General features: G+C 41.8%; 1 protein-coding gene across 3 annotated transcripts in view; it reads left to right on the top strand.

Moving 5' to 3' along the window:
- cpne5a (copine Va) overlaps positions 1 to 25111 on the top strand; it is a 188974-nt gene that overhangs the window by 30835 nt on the left and 133028 nt on the right. For all 3 annotated transcript variants that reach the window (XM_061257277.1, XM_061257278.1, XM_061257280.1), the window contains exons 2-3: positions 17711 to 17751; positions 22277 to 22323. In XM_061257277.1, the coding sequence (XP_061113261.1) occupies positions 17711 to 17751; positions 22277 to 22323 (88 nt within the window). The remainder of the gene's footprint in view (positions 1 to 17710; positions 17752 to 22276; positions 22324 to 25111) is intronic.

The following is a 25111-nucleotide window of genomic DNA, read 5'->3' as shown; positions in this document are numbered from 1 at the left end:
GGTTCAATAAGAGAGGTGCAGTAACTAAGGGTGTAGTTTCAGGGTTCAATAAGAGAGGTGCAGTAACTAAGGGTGTAGTTTCAGGGTTCAATAAGAGAGGTGCAGTAACTAAGGCTGTAGTTTCAGGGTTCAATAAGAGAGGTGCAGTAACTAAGGGTGTAGTTTCAGGGTTCAATAAGAGAGGTGCAGTAACTAAGACTGTAGTTTCAGGGTTAAGAGAGGTGCAGTAACTAAGGGTGTAGTTTCAGGGTTCAATAAGAGAGGTGCAGTAACTAAGGCTGTAGTTTCAGGGTTCAATAAGATAGGTGCAGTAACTAAGGTTTGCGGTTTCTGGATTGGAGTGACAGGTCTTGTCTGGCAGTGCGTTTTCCCTGTCACTTGCCAGAGACAGCCTCCCTATGAATAATTCAGGAGCCTGCTGTTTGAAGCCCCAGCTGTTGCGCCAGTCTTTCGTAATGTCTGTTTCAAACCCAAAATTTATGCTGCTGTTTTTCTCCCTAACAATATTGTATTTTACTCTCAAAGAAGTCCTGTGATATTGGTTGAAAAAACAAGAAGTAAGGTAGATAAACAAAACAAACAAACACTGCTTTTTAAATGCCATTGAGACCCGTTGTTTTTAGAATGGGCTGCCGTTCAGGCTTAAAGATCTGGAAGGAGCAGTGTGGCAGCAGTGTGATGGTATTTCACACACGTTATCAAATAGTAAAGAAGGTTCTACGATAAGAAAGAAAGTCAGAATTTCAAAGTTGGTTGAGGGGTAGCCAGTTCAGGGGCATTATGGTATAGAGCAGGAGAAGGCTCTAACTGTCTCTGGATGTCATACCAACTTCAGCACTTAATGATTTAATTAGGTCAGTCATACGGGTGATCTGACATTTTAGAATTTTTTTTGGAAAAGCTTATGGATTTCAGGTGAATGTTTACTGTAGTCTACTCTGCGAATGAAGCAGAGATGGTGTATAGAGATGATCACCTAATTGAGTAATTGCTGGAGACTGAACCTTGTACACACAAGGCCTCCAGGAATGGAATAACCCAGCTATAGACTGCTGGAAATCCTGGAATCCTGGAAGTAGCATTGATATTTATATTATTTTACACTTGAGCACCTTCATTTGAATTGTATAAAAAACTGTGTAGGCTGTGTGTTGACAGCTCAGCTGGAGATGTATATATATATATATCACCCTGAGATATATTCTTGGCCAGTGGTTCACAAAGTTTGCAAACCCAAGACCCAAAATACTATTTCCCCACCCACGACCCAAATACTATTTCTATGTCTCATACTTTATACACTGTGTATGCTATTATGGTATGGAATGTTAAAACTACTGCAAGTAAGCAAGTGCAGTCTTTTTGTTTGTCCTGGTATGAATGTCTGTGGAAATGTACTGTATGTATTGAACAGAAAGTCATTTCTTCGACGTCTGACCGATCTGAACCTCTCTCGCCATCCGTTCGCCGAAGGGCCCCGCCCCGTCGCTTAGTGACCGCTCCTCAAAGACATTTCGCTCTTCTTTTAATTTAATTTCAGCCCTGATTCAGCTCTCCTGCTTTCTCCCTGGAGTTCATTACTCCAGACCAGAGTATAGTGCATGGCTGGCTGGCCATAAGTACCAATTAAGCTGTACTATGTGCTGGCATCTCTTTCTGAGCGTAAGGCATGTGTGGAGAGTGGGGTGGCGGGAGATTCACAGGACTTCCCAGTTGCTGGGTTGCCGACGGAGATGGTCACATGGTACGAGGGGCGGGTGGATCTCATGACACCAAGTGAGGTGTTATAAGCATGTTTATCACCCGTTTCAACATTTAACCTTTAGCCAGGTGAAATTCTTGGTTACGTCACATTCGGTATAATGTGTTGCATAAGAAGGTGTTATGCCTCCCCTTATGAAGTGTGACGTTTGCTTATATGTGGTTTATGAAGCCATTATGTCATGTTTATGGAGGCTTTACATGTGTCCTGGTATTATATATTCATATTTTTGCTTGTTTTAAGTCATTAGCATTTTATTAGCAACCAAAATCACTGAGCAGGCCTTTAATAAAAAGCTGTTGCATGAAGGCAGATTTCTTGTCCTCTGTGATGATGGCTGTGGCTAAATATATCAGGCTGTCATCTCACAGAGAGAATGGCGGTGGATTGTGTCTTTCACTCGATTAAGAGCTGTAACGATCTCTCACGGCAGTGCTGCTTCACACCGATGCTCAGTCGCAGTTATGATGAACCGCGTAGTCTCAACCTGAAGCAACCTTTCAGCTATGCCTTCCCTCTAGTGTTAAAGAATCTTTGTTTCATAGTTCCATTTCAGTTTGAATTCAAGGATTTATTGTCATTAGTCAAGGGGAAATTAAGCTTTGTGAGCCTGAAGATGGATGGTGTTTATGTAATGGTAAATGGTAAATGGCAGGCATTTATGTAGCGCCTTTATCCAAAGCACTGTACAAGTGATGCTTCTCCATTCACCCATTCATACACCGATGGCGATTGGCTGTCATTAAAGGCCCCGAACATTGAACCGGCAACCCTCCGACTGCCAGACGACTGCTCTTACTGCCTGGGCCATGTCGCCCTAATTTGTATATCAATTCTAATAATAATGGGAAAACTGGACAACACATTTGTAAATAAAAACAAAATCACATCAAATGCAGTGTAGCTAATGACCAAGAGCTCCACATAATGCCAGGCTCATAAAATATGGCCATGGCATGATTGCCCATTGACTGGGATGCTTAAATTATGGGTACAAGCCACTGTTTAAGAAATCAAATTTTAATTAGCTCTCACAGTAAAACCAGAATTGGATAAAACCAGGAAACCAGAATTTGATATATTATTTGAGAACATTTCTTGCATATTCTGTTTACTTATGCACTGCTAAATTCAATGTTATCGTGGTACAGTTCCCTGTTAGATAGTCTCTCATTAAGTACAGTACATTGCAAGCACAGCACAATACAAAGTTCAAGTTATAATTAATGTACTTACACGACCGTGTGGATGAACCACCTCAGTGTATTTGTCTTTGGTTAATTAATTAAATTACAGAAAAACAAAACCAATAAATATCGTTAGCTATTGTAAATATTTCGAATACCTGAATCAGCTAATCTTTTGCACCCATAACAGATTTCATACCAAAGGGCTGGCCATATATTTCCTTATTAAGAATGTTAAAGAAATGAAATGTTCAGTGTTTTAAGGGTTCAGTGTTGAGATTCTACAGCTACAGTGTCTGTACTGCTTTTTAGCATTCACTATAATCTTTAAAAATAAAAAATGGCATCTGCACATAAGAAAAGTTCCCATATTTTATTTATATATTTGTTGTATAAGAAATATGGTGCACACCACAACTGAGCCGATCAGTTTAACCGTGGCATTGACAAGCCCTTGCTCAGCCTCTTCAAGGATTGCGATAACGCCCACCTTTCTGTGATTAAAGGCCTACTGACTATAAACAGGATTTCAAACATGAAAAGCAGAACTCTTGCTCTCTAATGCTCTATCTGTCTTACTCTATCTCTCTGTCTCTCTTTCACGCACACACACACACACACACACACTCTCACACACACACACACACACACACACACACTCTCACACACACACACACTCACACACACACACACACACACACACACACACTCTCACACACACACACACACACACACACACACACACCACACACCCACACACACACCACACACCCACACACACACACACACACACACACACACACTCTCACACACACACACACACACACACACACACACTCTCACACACACACACACACACACACACACACACTCTCACACACACACACACTCACACACACACACACACACACACACACACACACACACACACACACACACACACTCTCACACACACACACACACACACACACACACACTCTCACACACACACACACACACACACACACACACTCTCACACACACACACACACACACACACACACACACACACACACACACACTCACACACACACACACACACACACACACACACACACACACACACACTCTCACACACACACACACACACACACACTCTCACACACACACACACACACACACACACACACTCTCACACACACACACACACACACACACACACACACACACACACACACTCACACACACACACACACACACACACACACACACACACACACACACTCTCACACACACACACACACTCACACTCACACACACACACACACTCACACTCTCACACACACACACACACACACACACGCAGGCTCCCCATCAAAGAGAAACACAGGCCCCCTGTCGGGAGCCCTGCCGTCGTGTGTAATTAAAAACGGTGTGGCGGCTCAGTCGCACGTTACAGTCAGAGCGCTGCGTTTCTCCGGCGCTCCTGCAGTGTTTATGACGGGGTCAGAATACACAGGCGAGCCACCAGATGTGCCGTAATAGCGCCTGTCACCGGGCCTCATTACCATCCAGCGGCCCTTTTGCTCGTCAGACTCTGAATTATGAGACGTGACTGCGGTGCGTTTGGGTGGTAATTGATCGACGCCGTGAATTATGAGGTACACAATTGCAACCGATCCCCTGCCTGCTCCAGCAGCTGTGGGTCAATCGCATTATGTGAGCGGGAGGAACGTCTCTGTTTAAAACCTCCGCGGCCCCGCCTGCTCGTTCCGTGCGGCCTCGCCGCCATTCGCTGAAAACGATGAGAATGTGAACGTAAGTTTCAGAGCCGTACTTTCAATTAAAAGATTTAATCACAGTTTTGTATTGGCTGTGAAGATTCCACCGAGGATTCACATTCAAAATTGATTCAAAATTGAAATGTTTTCTGCGAATGGCCATTTTACACACAATTTAGTTTTTTTTTCTGCTTTAAATTTAATTTCTGATTGAGGTTTTTTCTCAGACACTGGAAAAATAAGCCTTTTTTCATAACTGAATATTGACAAGTGCTTAAAAATCAAAAGGAAAGGCAGCGATTGACTTTTATCTCAGATAATTTCCATATTATAAAAGTGGCTTCCCCCACCCCCTCTTCTCCTGTTGGATATTATTTTTTGGTCTAAGATTCCACATTGAGATTCATTGAGATGAAGATTACAGCACAGGAAATACCAAGAGGCCAGATCTGGTCATTTTAGGAATGTTAGGTAGTGTTCCATTACAGCTGGAATATTATGTTGGGAAGTGTTCCATTACAGCTGGGCAGTAATGTTGGGAAGTGTTCCATTACAGCTGGAATATTATGTTGGGAAGTGTTCCATTACAGCTGGAATATTATGTTGGGAAGTGTTCCATTACAGCTGGAATATTATGTTGGGAAGTGTTCCATTACAGCTGGAATATTATGTTGGGAAGTGTTCCATTACAGCTGGAATATTATGTTGAGAAGTGTTCCATTACAGCTGGAATATTATGTTGAGAAGTGTTCCATTACAGCTGGAATATTATGTTGGGAAGTGTTCCATTACAGCTGGAATATTATGTTGGGAAGTGTTCCATTACAGCTGGAATATTATGCTGGGATGTGTTCCATTACAGCTGGGCAGTAATGTTGGGAAGTGTTCCATTACAGTTGGAATATTATGTTGGGAAGTGTTCCATTACAGCTGGAATATTATGTTGGGAAGTGTTCCATTACAGCTGGGCTGTAATGTTGGGAAGTGTTCCATTACAGCTGGAATATTATGCTGGGATGTGTTCCATTACAGCTGGAATATTGTGTTGGGAAGTGTTCCATTACAGCTGGAATATTATGTTGGGAAGTGTTCCATTACAGCTGGGCTGTAATGTTGGGAAGTGCTCCATTACAGCTGGGCTGTAATGTTGGGAAGTATTCCATTAAAGCTGGGCAGTAATGTTGGGAAGTGTTCCATTACAACTGGACCGTAATGTTGGGAATTGTTCCATTACAGCTGGACATTAATCTTGGAAGTGTTCCATTAAACGCCCGTTTATAGTCCAGCAAGAGAGTGTCGCTTGATTGAAAAGGCAGAAAGTTTGTGAAAGTTCTATTGTCGCCGAAGGTAGCTGCTGCCCTTAACAGAAATATATTAACACGCTCCAGTTGCCCATAGTATAAACCAAACGTCACAATCAGCGACAGCCAATTCACGTCACCAGTCACAGCGACAGGGTGTATTTTTTGGAAAGTGCGGGAGTGTGTATTTTTTGGCTGTGGCCCAATGGGGACCCTGGCAGCATCCCACCCTTTCTCCCCTCAGTCTGTCAGTGACAGATTGAGGCCTACGTCTGGATGTTTATTCACCGCCGAGCCGGGCTGGCTTCCCCAGATCAAAGCACGGCACGCATGGTCTGTCACAGGGGACGTTTTCCATGGCGGGGGGGGGGGGGGGGGGGGGGGGGCGTTTGATATGTTGAAATATTTATAATCCACCTGGGAGATCTCAGAGGAGGGGGCGTGAGAACCAACCTGAATGTTTCAGATGACATGATTTTAGGCTGTGGTGGTACCCTCCCGTTATTGAAAGGGTGAAAACAGCGTCTGTTGTTTTGCGGAGGTTGCCCATGGTCGTCATGTTGATGGCCTCCGATGTTGAGGGTCAAACTCCAGCCTCTCCCTTGCCATGCTCACTGTTTACAGCCCTCACCTCACCACAGACAATAAAAGGCATATTCTAACAATCCTTGATACCATGTTCCAATATAAGAACAAAAATATACAATTCAGAAGCATGAATAAACACATTGGGCAAGAGCAGTCATCCGGCACTCAGAGGGTTGCCGGTTCAGTCCTGCTCTGGGTGTGTCAGTGTCCCTGAGTAAGTCACCTAACCCCGAAATGCTCCTGATGAACTGGTTGGTGCCTTGCATGGCAGCCATTGGTGTGTGAGTGTGTGTACGAATGGGTGAATGAGAAGCATCAATTGTACAGTGCTTTGGATAAAGGTGCCATATAAATGCCTACCATTTACATCATTTTATAATTTATTTCTTAGATCACTTTTATTGCCAACGTATTTCCAGTTTGGTAGAAATATAATATAAATTACAAATTATTCGATACAAACATATTTATGAAACCAAATATCCTACCTGGTTTGACTAACGTTGAAGTTTATTTCATAATCTGTTCAGCCATTTTTGATAACTATATTTTTCTTCGGACTATACCTAAGCGAATGTCATCTTGAACTGCTTCTTAGTGTTGCGTAAATGCATTGCTTGGTCATTTCAATACCAAACGAATGTAAAACTTATTGTACAGGGTTTCATACCCTGTCATTCAGGTGACGGACAGTTTTGGAATATCACTGCGTTCGCATAGCAGGATGAATAAGCAGACGTATGTAAACATGCCACTTCATATAGATGAACATTATAACTATAACATTAATTGTACTGGCTAACGGGGCTCTGGTTAACCTAATTTTGAAATAAAGTTCAATTTTCAATGTAATGCAGGTTGGTAGAAAATATTCCTTTTTGGAGAGCTTTTTGGACACTTTGAGCATGCTTTATAAAAACATACTCTCATATTTGTAAATAAAAGGTTTATTTTCTTTATATATTTTATCAAATAAATATGTTTTAATGGAACATTTTGTATCAGGAGTTCCCCAGCCATACCGTTCTTCCCTGTCCGTGTGATCCTGCTTTACCGCCGTTCCTCCAGCTCTCTGGAGACGTGCCCGTAGAGCCGGTCTGGGGAGCCGTTTTTCCGGTCCTGCGAGCAGTATTTATACGCGAAGGCTGTCTGAGCCGTTTCTGTCTGAGATTGTTACGAGAGGATGAAAGCGGGGGATTGGACACAGTTGTTACGATAAGATTGTGCTGGTGGGGGGTTTAAGGGGGGGGGGGGGCAGGTTACTGGAACGCATTTAAGGAGTAATTTCTTGTTCCTTTCTTAAGCGGGGCACATAATAAATGCAGATTGTGAGGGAGAGTTAGATGGAATAGTGATTTTCAAGCCTGTTCAGCAGCACCATTTCACTTATTCTATTTTTACACCGGTGTCAGCCTCTGAATGGACGCAATTAGGGCCAAGCCTGGCTCCTTCTGATCCCTTAACTCTTTCACACCTCTGTCTCCAAGGTGTGGCTTTATCAACCAGGCTGAGCCACAACTACATGCCACCGCATACCGTACAAAGATAAATGGTTTCGGGGTTAGGTGTCTTGCTCAGGGACACTTCGACACAGCCTGGGCGGGGGATCGAACCGGCAACCCTCGGCCTGATGACTGCTCTTACCTCCTGAGCCAAGATAAGAATGCTCTTATAATATAAACCGATAATGCAATGCAAAGATAAGCTGGTTCCATGCCCATCTACGTATATGATTTTCCATTTTATAGGGCTGTATTATTTCATTTACTCGTGAGAAATGGAGTTCATTAAAATGCAGGGCGTATTATTTAATTTGACGTACATGAGCAAATGAATCAAAAGAGAGGAAAAAAAAAGATCTCTCAAATCCATTGAGTGTAATTCTGCTGAACAAAAATATGCTAAAGATACAGTACATAGACACAGGAGAGCGATATTGGTTGTTATGTTGTTGAAGCGCGTTAAGTAATTATTTTCTGATTCATTAAGCAAAAAATAAACAACCACAATGTTGTTAGTACTATTTACGCAAGGTATGCAGTTATTGACTTAATCACTTGCTGTTTGCATTTCCCTGGCGTGTATGGTGATTTGTTTTATGGTAGCATGCACCTACAGTACCTCTCTGTTGTGAGACAACTTGTCATTCACATATGTGGGAGGATATTGAATTTGTGAATGATTGAATTACCTGTGTGGGAATATTGCCTCACCTCATTGCTTATTTAAGGAGTACACGATTCTGCTAAGTGAATAAAAAACCATTAAGGGCAATCATTAATCATTAATTACCGGCAAATTCATCTCCATGCACAATTTCCGCTTTTATGATATTATGTGTAAATTGTTTTCACCCTCTGAAGTGTAATAGCAGATGTTACGAACAAAGTATTAAAACTCAAAAAAGATAGATTATCATAATTAGTTAAATTCAGCTGTTTATTGTACTCAAGCTGTGACCTTTATGAATGACATACAGTCATATTGGAAAAGTGTACTCATTGTACTTAATGTATTCATTCAATATTTGTCCTAATCTATGACTCACGCATTACAATTTGAACATTTTTTTTGATCAACACACCATTCACAAATCACCATTGACTATTTAACCAGAAATAGTTTTAATTTAATGGTTAAGAAAAAAATGTTGATTGAAGGCCTTCTCAGTTTAGCCATATCCGCATAACTCCATTTCATGGTGTCCATCCATCCATCCATCCATTATCTTAACCCGCTTATCCTGAACAGGGTCGCAGGGGGCTGGAGCCTATCCCAGCATACATTGGGTGAAAGGCAGGAATACACCCTGGACAGGTCGCCAATCCATCACAGGGCACACACACAGCATTCACTCACACACTCATACCCACCCAGTAAGCCTAATCTGCATGTTTTTGGAATGTGGGTGGAAACTGGAGGAAACCCACGTGAACACGGGGAGAACATGCACTGAACAGGGTCAAACCCAGGACCTCCTTGCTGTGAGGCGGCAGTGCTACCCACTGCACCATCCGTGCTGCCCATTTCATGGTGTCCAGTTTAAAAATAGGCAACATTGGCTCAGGTGGTAAGAGCAATCGTCTGGCAGTAAAATACGCGGTGCTGTTAATACTACTTACCAATAACAAGGTGTGGGGTGATATTGTAAGAGACGATAGTATTAGTCATGGTGTGATCTGCATACTCTCTCAGTGAAGAATTACCGCATGCTCTAATAATGTGCCAACTCGTAGCAAATGAATTAGCTTGCCAATAATTTTGTTTTCCCCTATTAGAAAATTAGACTTTTTCAACAGGCTCTTGTGAGCATTCGTGTTATTATTGGCAACATTGCTTGATTAAAGAGGGAATAGTGACCCGGTCCTTGTTAAAGCTGAACTCTCTTGGTGCTACAGGTTACAGAATCAAAGGATTGTGCTGTATTAAGTAGAGAGGCCTTGCAGGTCAGGGAGGTTCTGTTGCAATTTCACACATGGACAGGCTTTAAGGATGATTATCAACTTCAAAAAGGTGCCTTAGCCAATCAGTGGTGAGCGTGGAGCTTCTGTCGAAAAACTGAAGAGGGAAAAAAAAAATGTACGCTCTTCTTTGTCTGCTTTGAAAGATGCCACCCTTTAGAATTGTTGATGAGTACATGGCTATTCAGTTTAGTAATAAAGAGGTAGTTCCATCCTCACATTAAGATAGGCATCTATATAGCGCCTTTATCCAAAGCGCTGTACAATAGATGCTTCCAATGGCGATTGGCTGCCATGCAAGGCACCGACCAGCTTGTCAGGAGCATTTATGGGTTAGGTGTCTTGCTCAGGGACACTTTGACACAGCCCGGGCGGGGGATTGAACCAGCAACCCTCCGACTGCCAGATGACTGCTCTTACTGCCTGAGCCATGTTGAAGGCTCTTACTGCCTGAGCCATGTCACCCGTATTGGGGCCCCATGTCGCCCATTAGTGAGTTATAATATGGTACTGTACAGTGACATTAAAGTATTTGCCTACTTCTTGATTTCCTGTATTATCACACTGAATGGCCATATCACCCTTGTGAAAAAGAAAAGCACAAACTGTTCTGCCACAGCATCTCTATTGGATTCAAGTCAGGACTTTGACTAGACCACTTTCATTTTGATTATTTTCCATCAATCAGATGTGGAGTTTTGGATCATTGCCTTGTGACATAACCCAGTCACGCTTCGGCTCATGAACAGATGATCAGACATCCTCCTTAAGCGTGTTCTGGTACAGAGCAGAATTAATTATTCCCTCAATAATGGCAAGTTGTCAAGGCATCCCCACCCCTTCACACGACCACCACCATGTTTGACTTTTAGTATGATATTTCTTACTCTGAAATGTTGTATTTGCTTTATGCCAGGCATAATGGGACCCTTAGCATTCAAAAAGTTCCACTTTTGAGTAGTCTGTCTAGTAAAAGGCGACGGGAACTGGGTGATTCAAAGTCCTGACTTTAATCCAATAGAGATACTGTGGCAGAATGGCTCATGCTTTTTTTTTGCCATTGTGAGCCAAGCATCGATGTTTCTCTCGGTTATCCGTGGTTTTCACCTTTACTCTCTCATGAATCCCCTCTTTCCCCAGTCTCTTTCTTATCGAGTCATGAACGCTGACATTAACTGAGGCCTGCAGGTCTTTGGATGCTCTTCTGGGATCATTCGTGACTTCCTGGATGAGTTATCACTGCACCCTTGGTGGAATTTATTCAGGCCGGCTACTCTTGGGAAGATTCACCATCGATCCAAGGGATCTCCATTTGGAGATAATGGCACTCACCGTGGTTCTGTGGCTTGGTAACCCTTTCCAGACTGATAGTTCAACAAGTTTTCTTATCGCTTCTGGAATTACCTTTGTCATGACATACCAAAAAGATTAATTTGTCTGAACGAAAGCAATTCTGCAAAAGTGGGCTGTAATTCTTCCACACTGATTTGAAACATTGATATTAAATTATAGGGAGTATTTGATTACAGTTATTGCTGCTAAAGGTGGTGTAAGCAATTATTAATATTATATATATTAAATAATAATTTAAAATGTTTCTGTGTTTACTCAGGCTCATATAAATTTTTTTCTAAAGATCTGAAACCATTCAGTGTGACAAATATGCAATAATAGAGGAAATCAGGAAGGGGGCCGATACTTTTTCATGGCACCGGCTGGTTTTAGTCAAATGTGTGACTCGTAATACAATACAAGTTATTTTTTCTTAACAAACAGTTTATGAGTTCTGTAGTCACCAAAATGCATGAAAAATGCATTGTGTCTGTACTAGAAGACTATACTCACATTAGAATCATTGGGATTCAATGGAGTGAACAGCTTTATTGAATTGAATTGAATCTCTGACATTGTTCAATTATATCAAATTGACTTCCAAAACAGCAATTCCCTTCTGGAACTCAAGGAAGAATGTGTTAAATTGACGGTCCCTAGTCTACGTAATTAGAGAAAAAAAATTGCTGGAACTTTCAAGGAGACCTCTTTCTTCCTTGCTTGTGTTCGGCGAGCAATAATTTACCTTGAAGGTGGTTCCCTCCTTCTGGAAGCTTCTAGATTTGTATCAAAGAAAAGGGAGTGATCTGCCAATTGTGAAGGAGAGCGTTTGTGAACGTTTGGTTTTAGCACTGACAGCGATTCAATCATCTTTTGACATTGACTGACGATGATTTACCAGCCCTAATTCACATCTGGACTCTGAAAGATGAGAACGGTAGCATAATGTCTCCGGGGGACAGGGAGGTACGAGACGAGCTAATTGAGAGTGCATGCTAAGCAGGAGACGTTAATTGATGGATGAACAGCTGCAAGAATGCAGCATTTTTCAGATCGTGCCAAAATCAGGGATTCCAGATTTCCATGGTTAAAAAGAGAAAAATCTTTTGAGTAGCGCTCTAATATACTTAGTTAATTCCAAAGAGATGCAAATGGTAATTGGCATCAGATTGCATTGAGTCTAAGAATCAGGACCAATCACTGCAACCAAAGCACGCTGACATACTGTAAATGAATTTCCCTGAGGTAAAGTAGTCACTGGTTTACCTCCACCATTCACACACAGAGGTCTATTTATACTGGCACTCTTCAAATCCCCAACCGATTACTGAGTAGAGTGACTAGAAGAAAATACTGACTCATTTCCAATTTTGCCATTTATTAAAATAATTGTTTTGTATTTGCTGAATTTAACTGAAACTTAACCAGTTTTAACTGAAACTTGAACAGAAGAAAGCATTTTGGAGAGTTACAAAGATAGCACAAGACAAAGGCACCTGCGACGGTGTTTGTCAAGCTGGAGATGAAATCACACGTTACCACGGTATTGACAGGAAATTAGGAAATGCGTTGAGTCTGACGAGCATATCTACTCAGGGAGAGTGCTATTACTGCCTCCTCTGCAGGTTTCTGGTGCTGGCATCACCATATGCTCTGATTCTTACCCTAACTGTGCACTCAGTCAGGGGAGTGAAGGCCACAGTCTTCTACTCCCAGATTGCACACCCAGGGGCTGTCTCCAAAGTGCAGTCTTATCTAAAAGCACAGACCATATGGCAAATCTTCTCATCGGCATGTTGCTCAAGTGTGTTTTAAGGTTAAGCTTTTCAGGTTGTGCTCGATGCGTATGCTTATCAACCCTTGTTGACCCAGAGGGTTAATTTGTTGACGTTCCCTGAGTAAAATCGTGAGAATTTCCGTTTTCCTTGTCTCAGGTCGAAGGGGGTAATTTTCTTTCTAAAGACTGTCTGCAGCCTTTTCAGAGAGAGTGCCTTTTCCAGAGTGTTCGTTTTATAGAAGATAACGTGCTGGTGCATGGCGACGGAGGATGGCTCTCCCTGATTGGCTGGCTTTACCGAAGCAGGACGTCAATATATCGACTGCACACGATGATATCTAAAAATGAGCAAATTACTTTCTTCAACTGAGAAATTGGAAAAACAAACAAATCAAATTAATTGTCATGGCTTGTGATTTTGCTTCCATTTGCTTCTGAAGTGCCCTTTCTTTTGGGATCTGAGTAAGATGAAAAGTGATGGAAAATGGGATTTTGTAAGTGGAATATGATTAGGAATATATTAAATGAAAGTTTTGAAACTGATTATAGTTATAGTACATAATTCCCCAACTGACCTTTAATGCACATTCATTTAGCAATCACCCAAATTAATCTCAATGCAAATTCATCTACAGGATTTCTGATCTTTACAGTATAAACTATATGGGCATGTTGTCATTACAAAAAAGGCAAATTAATCATTATGGAGAACTTATTCTATCTATATATCTGTAAAACTGAATTGTAACTTGGCAGAGAATATGCAGCTGTTCCACTGAATTCTTTGACATGGAGACGCATCCATTGAAAACAATGGATTGAAGGTTGTTAATAGATGCATAAAACTGAGCCAAGGCTGTAATTTCTTTTTTTACAAATTTCCATGTCATCATAATAGTTGTTCATGAAATATTAGTGTTTTGCCATTAAAATGGAACAGCTGTGGCCTTGAGTAGATTAAAAAATAGATTTTCAGGGAGCTGTAAAAAATATAGTTGTCTGAATGTATACAAAATGACTACTTGTGTTATACATGTATAGTCAGGGCCATAAACAAAATGAGTTGAGATAAGATTATGGTGTCAAGATGGTATCCATTTTGGATGTTCTCCTGAGTCCATGTGGATTTCCTCTAACTACTCCGGCTTCCTCCCACAGCCCAAAGAGTTTAATGTCCAAATGATACGAATGTGGGAGGAAATGGCGTGTGGGCCCAGGGATGGATTTGTGAGCTGTCCAGGGTGTATTCTTGCCTCCCGCCCCAATGCATGCTGGGACAGGCTTCAGCCCCACCAAGAGTAATCGGTTCATAAAATGGATGGATGGATGGATGGCTGATGGTATTGTTGTGTACTTACATTGCATTACATTAATGGCATTTAGCAGATGCTCTTATGCAGAGTGACGTACAGTTGATTAGACTAAGCAGGAGACAATCCTCCCCTGGGGCAATGCAGCGTTGAGGGCTGTGCAGATCTTATTGCGGCTACACTGGGGATCGAACCAGCAACCTTGCGGGTCCCAGTCATGTACCACTTCTGTAACCGTGAAAGAGCTCAGTCACTGTCTGGCTTCTGCCCAGACTTAAACACATTGCTTCTTCTCACTGCTTCTTTGCTGAAATAACTCAGCCATTATAATTTTACCAGCCCTACCTGCAGTGCTACATCAACCACAATGCCGTCCAACCCATTTTCTGCTTAAAATACTTGCACGTTTTAAGTGCTGACTACTGCTGTCTGTTATACTGTTGCATTGATTGCTCGGCATTGTTCCTTTGCTTAAAACTGTAGAAATGCACTTTTTGTACATTAAGTGGCTCTGAAAAGAACATTGGCCGTGAGATTTAATGCAAAAGAGAGTCAGATTATTTATTTCTGAACAGAACACTCCTCCACGATGCTATCTGAGCATGGTTATTTATGCTTACATCACTTACTGTCATTCTCATCGTTTAACAATTTCACTCAAGAGATTATTGACTCCGGATTAGTCAGTTAGATTTAGAATGGGGGAGTTTCAAGTAACCAACTTGGCAACTTGGATACGGTACCTAAGAGGTTTATACTTGTACCTCCATTTGCATTTTGCTTTTTAAAAATGTATAAGTGGCCAGCCTTATACTCAGAACCGAGAAATTGACTCATTGCTTAGCTGGAAAAGTATTCACAAAGTGGATTTAAAAAACATATACAACAGCAGGACAGTCTACTTCAAATGCATTGCATGCATACAACCATAATAAGGTATTGGATTTAGTGAATCATTAAAAACAATTTACACTCACTGAGCACTTTATTAGGTAGACTTTTAATGCAACCAGCTTGTTAATGCAAATATTTAATCAGCAAATGTGGCAGCAACTAAATGCATACAAGCATGCAGACAGGGTCAAGAGGTTCAGCTGTTTTTCAGACCAAATGTCAGAAAGGGGAAGAAATGTGGTCTAAGTGACTTTGACCGTGCAATGATTGTTGGTGCCAGACAGGTCGGTTTGAATATCTCAAACTGCTAATCTCCTGGGATTTAGTCTCTAGAGATTGCAGAGAATGATGCGAAAAAGAAAAAAACATCCAGTGAGCAGCAGTTCTGTGGGCATGTTGTTCATGGGAGAGATCAGAGAAGGGCCAGACTAGTTGAAGCTGACAGGAAGGTGACAGTAACACAAATAACCACGCATTTATCAGGCACTCAGAACGGGGGATCCAATAGCGAGACCACAATGAAAGTTCTTTAGAAAATAAGGTCTTTATTTTCTCAGGGTAGGTTGGTACAGTGAGGGTCAATAGCCAGCAAACGGTTATAGCAGGGATAAGGCACTTCGTAAGCGATAGTCCCGGCAAAGGGTCAGATCTCCAGCAAACAGATGTATTGAGGATAATCCAAAGAATAGTTACGGTCACAGGCAATGGGTCGAAAACAAAGGGCTAATTAAACAGAAACACAATCCAGAAACGAAAGTCGATAAACAGAAACAGGTCAAAAAACTACGGGTCAGAACAAGACTGAAGGAATAAGCTAAACTCGATGGTCGGGACGAAACAGGTCAAAACAGGTATCAATCGGAAAACGCTGGAGGGTATGGATTAAACACATAACAATCTGGCAACTATAGAGGCACAGAGGGGTTTATATACACAGGTAACAAGAGGGAATGGGAATCAGGTGGGAAACAATCAGGAAGTGAAACAGGTGAAACGAGTGAATGAAGTGACTGGGAGACTACGGTGTGCACGGAGGTAACAAAAACACGAAAACACTAACAACATAGGCTGAATACAGAACATGAAAAACATGAAACCTAACAGCATTACAACAGAGGTACACATAAGAGCATGTCTGAACATACAACACGTCAAACCTCTAAGTGGATAGGCTACAGCAGCAGAAGACTTAAATAAAAAAAGAAATAATAAAGACATAATAAAGTGCTCACTGAGTGTTTATATTCTGTAAAATAAAATAAGGAAAATCATTTAAATAACATAAAGGAAAAGTCAAGAAAGTTGCCCTTTAATAAGGGCAGAAACTGACACCGCTGGTCATGTTTTCTTGCCTAGTTTTGTTGCACCTTTTCAAAGTGAAAGCTCTGATTGATGTTGGCTGAGAATTTAATGCGGTTGGGCTTGAACCAATAGCATAGCCGCTACACAGTTCATCACTAAGTCACGGTCAAATCGGGTTTATATCTTACGGATATTTGCATCATTCCAGGGCTGTTGGAGCATGTTTCTCTCCCACAACATATTTCTGAAATCTTCTCAAAGACTAAATGACACCTTTCTGTTTTGGTCTTTTACGAATCATTTCACTCAGTTGTCAAAACCGACAGCGGATCAGCACTAATACCTAAACACAAGCCCACAACAGTCACTGTGAGAACTGGAAACTGTACAAGGAAATTTTCATAATGGTGGAGCTTAAAAAGGTGCTTAATCATTTAGAAATGCTCCTATACGTTGAACTGTATTTTTGTTACAGTTTAGTGATTAAATGTTTACATGTCACACCTCAAGTTTACATGTTTCAAATATTCACTCACATTGTTTTATGTTCATGCTGCAGCTCAATATACAGTGCAGTGTTGCATTATGGGTACTGCAAAAGTTTGTCTGGAGTAGAGGCGGAGGTAGATGAGGTGGAAGAACTGGGCCTAATGGCTTATACTTGACTTGCGTTAACGTTCATGCATTCATTTTATTGATTTCACTCCCGGTTACTTGTATTCATTGTCTGTTCATTAGCAGAAAAAAACCCCAAATAACTCATCAGGCAATTCAAGCATCGATTGCGTTGAGTGTAGTGTATTATTTCTGTGTAATACCATGTTATCGATCAGTTCAGCGACCACCCTTGTGGACAGCTTATACTTTGTTCATTACTAAGTCGTATCCAAGCAGTTGACGTTTTATTTTTTATAATGAGAAAATGATTAGACCGTCTTTACAATAAAATAAAAAACCTTTGTGGCTAGGCTTGAAATACACACAATCAATAATAATATTGTACTTGTTGTATTGATTGAAATCTTCTTTTTTTCAGGAATCTCTTAGACAAAGACACGTTCTCCAAATCAGATCCACGTGAGTACAGACTTTCAGTATACTTGCCGTTGTGGTAGAATGTGGCCTCATTCTGATACTCTGTTTACAGTCTTGTATTTTTTTTTTTCTCATTATTTTTGAAACATTTAAATAATAGATTAACCAACTGCCTACCAAAATATGCATCTGGATGAATCCCTGTTGATGGAATTCAGGCTATATGGTAGACTATGACATATCAGCTATATGGTAGAATATGACATACATTTCTCAAATCACTTATCCCTGTATTAAACATACCCGTAGGCGTTTTTCTGCATTGCTTCAGATGGGCCCACTCAAATGTTTGCTCAACTATCTGCCTAGTTCATTGCGGCTTCCTAACTTTTTCCCAGCGTTTGCCAAACTCGGTCGTGATTTTGATTATGCTGCGATTTCCGAGCAACCTGCAAAACCTGCATCTCATTTGCAAAATAATGCGGCATCGCCCCTCTTGCGACTGCGGCAAATCCCATAATGCACACGTAGCTCCCGCGCGGTCTACTGAATGCAAATGGTCTCGCAGGGGCGTCTGAAGCCATGCCCGAAGATGAGAGTCAAAACTTTGAAGTGCTGAGCGCTTGCCGGAGCGCCACTGTCGACGTTGTAGCTGTTATATCGCTGCTCAGAAAACAAAAGGTTCTTGTGGGAAGACAAAGCGGAATACAGGTGTCAAAGGAACAAAGAGAAATCGGTCCTTGGAGACATCACCCAGTGCGATAGCGTAGATTAGCCGCCAGGAAAGGGTTTGGAAACTGAGAGGTTGCATGGTTGATTCTTTTAGCAGGTGGGACCTTGAAAGGTACTGAAAATATAATACCACTCAAGATGCCCTGCTTTATAAATTGATTATACTATAAACTATCATTTGTTATTTCCCTGATGCTTTTATCCAAAGCGACTTACAGTTGAGCAGACTAAGCAGGGGACAATCCCCCCTGGAGCAATGTGGAGTTAAAGGCCTTGCTCAAGGGCCCAACAGCTGTGTGGATCTTATCCTGGCTACAATGGGGCTTGAACCACCAACCTTTGGGGTCCTAGTAATTTACCTTGCCCACTAGACGACAAGCTGCCCCTGATTATATGCAGAAAATATATGTAAATTGCTCTGAAAAGCACCTCCATGTAGATGAATAGGATACCTGATAGCTGTAAATATTCCACACACTTGCGTCCGGCGCCAACACTGCTGTCGCGTCCTGTTACCTGATCTGAAATGGTCACCCGGGGTACCGTGGAAACGGTAACGGCTGGCCTCTGCATCAGCGGGCCCCTGTTCACCATTCAGTCCCTCGCCTCTGCCGATCCCAGCGCTTTTAAATGAAGCGTTTAAAATGGCTGCCCCTGGGTCAGGAGCGTGCCGGTGATTTACAGACATCTCCAGGCCCTGCCCGGTGGCCTCCAGGGCAGGTATTAGACCGTGCTGTACGCTGTACGCTGTACCGGGCCCATGATTAAATCAGCCCTGTGATCAGCCTGCCAACTGACTGCGGCTTCCCATAATGCCTCATTCTGCCTCAGACGGGGAAGGCTCGTCTAATGCCAAGCGTGGAAATTATCAGTGCCAGAGTCGCTTTATCACTCGGGGTGGGAGAGACTCCCCTGTTCCCATTGTTCTGATTTGCAAAATTTGGGCCAATTAAATAACATTTGCAAACAATATAAAGGGTGTCAGGAACAATTTGTGCACTAGTTATGAAGGAAAGTTAGTTACAAAGAAATTATTTTAGAGCAGGGATCAGTGACTTGCTATCCTCAAAGGACAAGAACAGATGGTTTTCCCACCCACTGTTTACCTGGGAGTCAGGTGTGAAGACACTCTGGCCAATCAGTAGCACTAATTATCACTATCCAGGATAAAAGAAAGCCAGGGCTGGATTTGGATTTGGGCCTGAGTTCTTGCCTCCCCCTTTAAAGGGTACCTGTACCCAAAGCATAAGCCTAGATCTGTTCAATATATCACACAAATAACCTTTCCCATTCTTGCTAAATAAGTCGCATAAAAGACGCATTGGCTCCTGGCTCGCAATGACTTGACGTCACACCTTCGTTTTGGCAATATGTCTGCTCACTGAAGTGTTATTGGACTGATGTAATCGGATAAAATTACTTATTTCGCTTACAAGAATGGGAAAAGTTATTTTTATGATTTATTAAACAGGTCTAGGCATATGCTCGTTTTGGGTACTGGTACGCTTTAGTGCTCTCTCTTCATGCATCTACTTAGTGTACTGAAAAAGTATTTGCCCCCTTTGGGATTTCCTCTATTATTGACTAATTGTCACACTGAATGGTTTCAGATTTTTAGAGACAAAGTAATATCAGAAAAAAGGAATCAGAGTAAACACAAAGCCCATGAGTTATCAAATAAGCTTTATTGGACAGTATATAGTATAGAGAGACAGGAAGAATGGGAGCAAGAGAGAGGGGAGAGAGACATGCAACAAATGTTGGACAGTCGGATTCGAACCGCCAACGTCGCGGCTCGCAATGAGCATACGGTCAGTGCTCTACAGGCTGCACCACCGAGACACCCAAGCTTTTAATCTTTAAAATGAAAATGGTAATCACTACCTTTAGCAGCAATAACTGCAATCAGATGCTTCCTATAGGAATTTTAACACAACTGCTTTAATTCAAACAAATTCATAGGAGTGGTATGCTTTGATCAAGGAAAATTCCAGAAGAGATGAGAAAAGAGTTATATATGTGAAATATAGTGGTCGGGAAAGGGTTACAAAGCCATTTCTAAGAATGGGAAATGGGAATGGCTCAGGGACTCAAAACCACAGAGCCACTAACACTTGGATCGATGGTGACTCTTCCCAGGAGTGACCGGCCTGCCAAAATTCCTCCAAGCACGCAGTGATAACTCATCCTGGATGTCACAAATCATCCCAGACGGACATCCAAAGACCTGCAGGCCTCTCTGGCCTTCGCTAACGTCAGCGTTCGTGACTTGATAAGAAAGCGACTGGGAAATGAAAGGATTTGTGAGAGACTAGCAAGGTGGAAACTACTGCTAACCAAAAGAACACTACTGCTCCACTCACACTTGCAAAAAAAGCACCTGGATGATCCTCAAGCCTTTTGGGATAATTTCCTATGGATGGATGAGTCAAAAGTGGAACTTATTTTTTTTTTTTCAAATGATAAGGGTCCCTTTACATCTGGTGTAAAGCAAATACAGCATTTCACAGCAAGAACATTATAGCAAAGGTCAAACATGGTGATGGTAGTGTGATGGTGAGTGGTTGCTTTGTTGCCTTGGGACCATTATTGAAGAAACCCTGAATTCCACTCTGAACCAAAACATTCTTAAGGAGGATGTCTGGTTATCTGATCATGAGCTCAAGCGTAAGTGTAATTGGGTTAGAGAATGATCCAAAACACAAAAGAACTGCACATCTAATTTATGTTATAGCATCAAAATGTATGTTTTGTAGCGGTCTAGCCCTGTCTTGAATCCAACAGAGATGCTGTGGAGGTACCTGAAAAGACCAGTCTTTATTATAATTTGTCTTCATTATCTGAAGAGTGGGTTAAAATTCCTCAACAGTGATGTGAAAAACTGATATCAAATAATTTAAAGTGTTTGGTTGCAATTATTGCCACCAAAGGCGGTGAAACCAGTTATTAAGTTTAAGAGGGCAATTCTTTTTCACAGGGGTGACATGGATGTTTGATCACTTTTTTTAATTAAATAAATGAAATAATGATATAAAAGATGCGTTTTGTGTTTGCTCAGATTCCCTTTGTCTAATTGTACGTTTTGTCTAAAGATATAAAACCATTCAGCAGGACAAATATGCAATAAGAGAGGAACTCAGGAAGGGGGCACATATTTTCCACAGCACTGTATATTTACTTAATGCTTGTTCTTCGCATTGTGCAATATATGGTCTAGCATTCCAGTAATTTCCGCTGACCTGCCACAAGAAGGACCACAATGGCAATAAGCTTTATTATTTCATGATGTAATAAGTGCAATTTTTACACCACATATGTATATTACATTACATTACAAAGCATTTAGCAGACGCTCTTATCCAGAGCGACGTACAACAAAGTGCAGATTGAGCACAGGAACAAGTGTGAAGAGGAACCTAGAGGACAGTACAGTTCCGATATATGATATTATGATATTTTGGGTCGTGTTTTGTCACACTGTCAAACGAATACATGACCAAAGCTGAAGTAAGAGCATTTGAATCAGGAAATATGTCTCAATCTCTCTATAATCTCTGCTGAAGACTATATTTCATTACGCACATACATCATTGAAATGCGTTGGCGTTGGGCTTGTTTTTTGTACATCTTTTACAGTCTGAATGCATGCTGTTTGTGTGGGCCTTGGGGCCTTAGTAATTGGTGTGCTATGTGTGTTTATTTTGGCTGTCTCTTTACCGACTCATTAGCTTGGCTAATGCTAATGCTAACGCTGTTCTCCGTGTGCTGTCTCTCTCTACTATGCGTATGCTAATGCTAACGCTAATGCTGTTCTCCATGTGCTGTCTCTCTCTAGTCTGCGTCTTGTACACCCAAGGAGTGGAAACCAAACAGTGGAGAGAGGTAAGGGTCCATCCGGTGAAAAATTCCCAACGTTGCTGAAAAGTTTGACCGATGACTATCATTGACAGCTCCTCTGTCCTTGTACAGATTAATATGCATTGCGTGCAGGCTTGGTGTGCATTTTTAGTGCGGGGGACTGGCTGTTTGAGGGATTCTGTCTATACTGATAATGATCCGTAAAAGTCAAGGTCTCGCTGCTAATATATGAATACTTGATCAAATCCTACAGTTTATCATCAGTGAATCCTTTGGAGTTGACCAATCGGGGACTTCTCCCTGTTGACATGCATTCGATGGAGACAGGGAAAAATTCCTGTGGCTTATTGGAGCGGTCATATCTACACTCCAATTGGTTGAATCATTTAATTTGTGAGTGTGCTGTGGGAAAAAGGAAAATGTTTTTTTTTTTTCTTTGTGCTGATGACCATGCTGACTGTACTGTACACTCTCAGAAATGAAGATATACAGTATAAAGTACCTAAAAAGGTACAAATGCTTGTCGCTGGGGCGATACCCTAGAGCAGAGGTCACCAACCCTGGTCCTGGAGAGCTACTGGCACTGCTGGTTTTTGTTTTCACCTTAAAATCAGCACCCTGTTGAGACCCAGGTAACCAGGTGAGGTGAGTTAGCTGTGTAATCAAGTGCTCTAATTGATTAATTAAGTGCAGAGTAACAGCGAAAACCAGCAGACCCAGTAGCTCTCCAGGACCAGGGTTGGAGACCACTGCCCTAGAGGTTCACAAAATTGTACAGCGATAGATATATAACTAATTTGCACCTTTTTTGCTTGGCAAACAAACTAATTCATACTGTACATCACTCTTAGATTTTGATCTTTGAAGAACAAATATATACCTCCACTGTCACCTTATTCCCCAGAGTTTTTGTGCTGTTGCTTGTCTTGTTCACTCCTGCCAATTGCACCCCAATAATCTCCCAAATAATCCCCAATAATCTCCAATAATCTCCCCAATAATCTCCCCAATAATCTCCCCAATAATCTCCAATAATCTCCGCAATAATCTCCCCAATAATCTCCCCTCTTTCAAAGTCACTCCTCAGGCCTCCTACTGCAGTCATACTAGTCATAATTATAGTACAGCCATTGTAATTACATTACATTACATTTTGGTCATTTAGCAGACACTCTTATCCAGAGCGACTTACAATAAAGTGCAATAGATAGATAGATAACTTGAACCCTTGAAGAGCACATCAACTTTCCAAATAGCATACCATGGTTTGGCAGATGAAATAGCTCAAATACTAAAGTAATTGCAATTATAACCTAGAGCATACACATGGTTAATTATAACAGTATTATATCTAATTTGTTGCTGCGCCTGCTGTGTTTGCCTACGGGGGTACCGGTGACACATCCTCTAAGACTGCATTGCATTAGAACACAGTTCTGGTCCCTGCAGAAACACAAGGGAAGTTAACTCACTGGAAATGTCGTTATATTCTCCCCATTGTTTTCCCATTCTACGGAAACCACGGCCAGGCCAGTCCTGGATCCCTGCCACTGCCCAGCTCCCAGTCTTGAAAAATGCTCTCGTTTCAGGAGCAGAATGCTGCAGGCCCACTTACTCTGACAAAAGCCTGCCCGGCGCTTGCAATCCTAATGTAATCTGAGCCCGCGCAGTAATTGTGTTTAAACTAATGGCATCCTAGCTACTCGTCAATGGTGATTACAGAGAGCCCATAAAACTAACCCCAAAACGGGCAGAGATTTATCGCCCGTTGACAATGACTTGCTGACTTCTGCTCATCGCGTGGAAAGCAGAGATAGTTCGATTCATTCACGGAAGGAGGAGATTGACTAATGGTAGCGTCATCCTCTGTTGAATCTGTGGAGCCCGTGTGCAATTTTTCAAATATTGCCCTTTGTATTTATTGTCCTGCGAATGCTAATGCAGACACATTGTTACACTATTTTGTTGAAAATGAACAAGGAGACGTTTTACTCATGCAAAATCACACATGGGAATTGGGATTCAGGAAAAAAATAATGGTTGTAATGTTTCCATTGCAAAGTAAAGCACGCCAGTGACAACTGTGCGCATAACTCAATGCAGATACCGGTGACAGAATGCGAATGTTGCAATCTGCGCATATTCATACCACTTCCCTAGCATAATTTCCTAAATTACAGGATCTGTAAAAAATGCACATATTTTTCCAAATCTAGTTTCCCTCTGTTTTTTGGTCATGAATGGGTTGTGGAAAGATGGATAGAACTTTTTTCATTTTTGAGGATGCCAAGACCAGTTGCATGTAATGTAATTATTCACGTTCGCTGGGGACACCCCACTTATGACCCCGTCCCTCGGTGGCCCAGGTGGATCTAGCGATCCTGAGAACGACGCGCCTTCTCCAAGCAGTCTCGTCTCAGAGCCCGTGACCGTGATTCCGAGGTGACCGGGGCGCTGCTGTATGCGACGGTCCCACCAGCCCCCGCCGAATCGCTCCCTCAGAGCGGCGAGCCAATTATGCCTCTTCACGTGAGCCGGCTGGCTTTCGCAGGCCCGGGAATGGAGCCACCGCGACTTCACCTGTTGCAGTTTTTCCATAGAACTGACCTCCCTCTGGATTTTTATGGCAGATTTTTTGTTAGCTTGATGGGCCGAGTCAGGCGACTTGTGGTTTTGTTGTTTTCTGAAAACAACTGCCCCACAAGAGAACGCAGCGGTGATAAGGCCAGGTGTAGCTGTTTAATGTGGATCACTTACACGTGTGACATTGTACTGTAAACTTAACTACTGTGTGAAATACGGGTGTATTTCT

Source organism: Conger conger, chromosome 10, assembly GCF_963514075.1.
Source record: "Conger conger chromosome 10, fConCon1.1, whole genome shotgun sequence".
NCBI lineage: Eukaryota > Metazoa > Chordata > Actinopteri > Anguilliformes > Congridae > Conger > Conger conger.
Note: the sequence above shows the minus strand (reverse complement) of the source record. Positions and strands in the feature narration are given on the sequence as shown.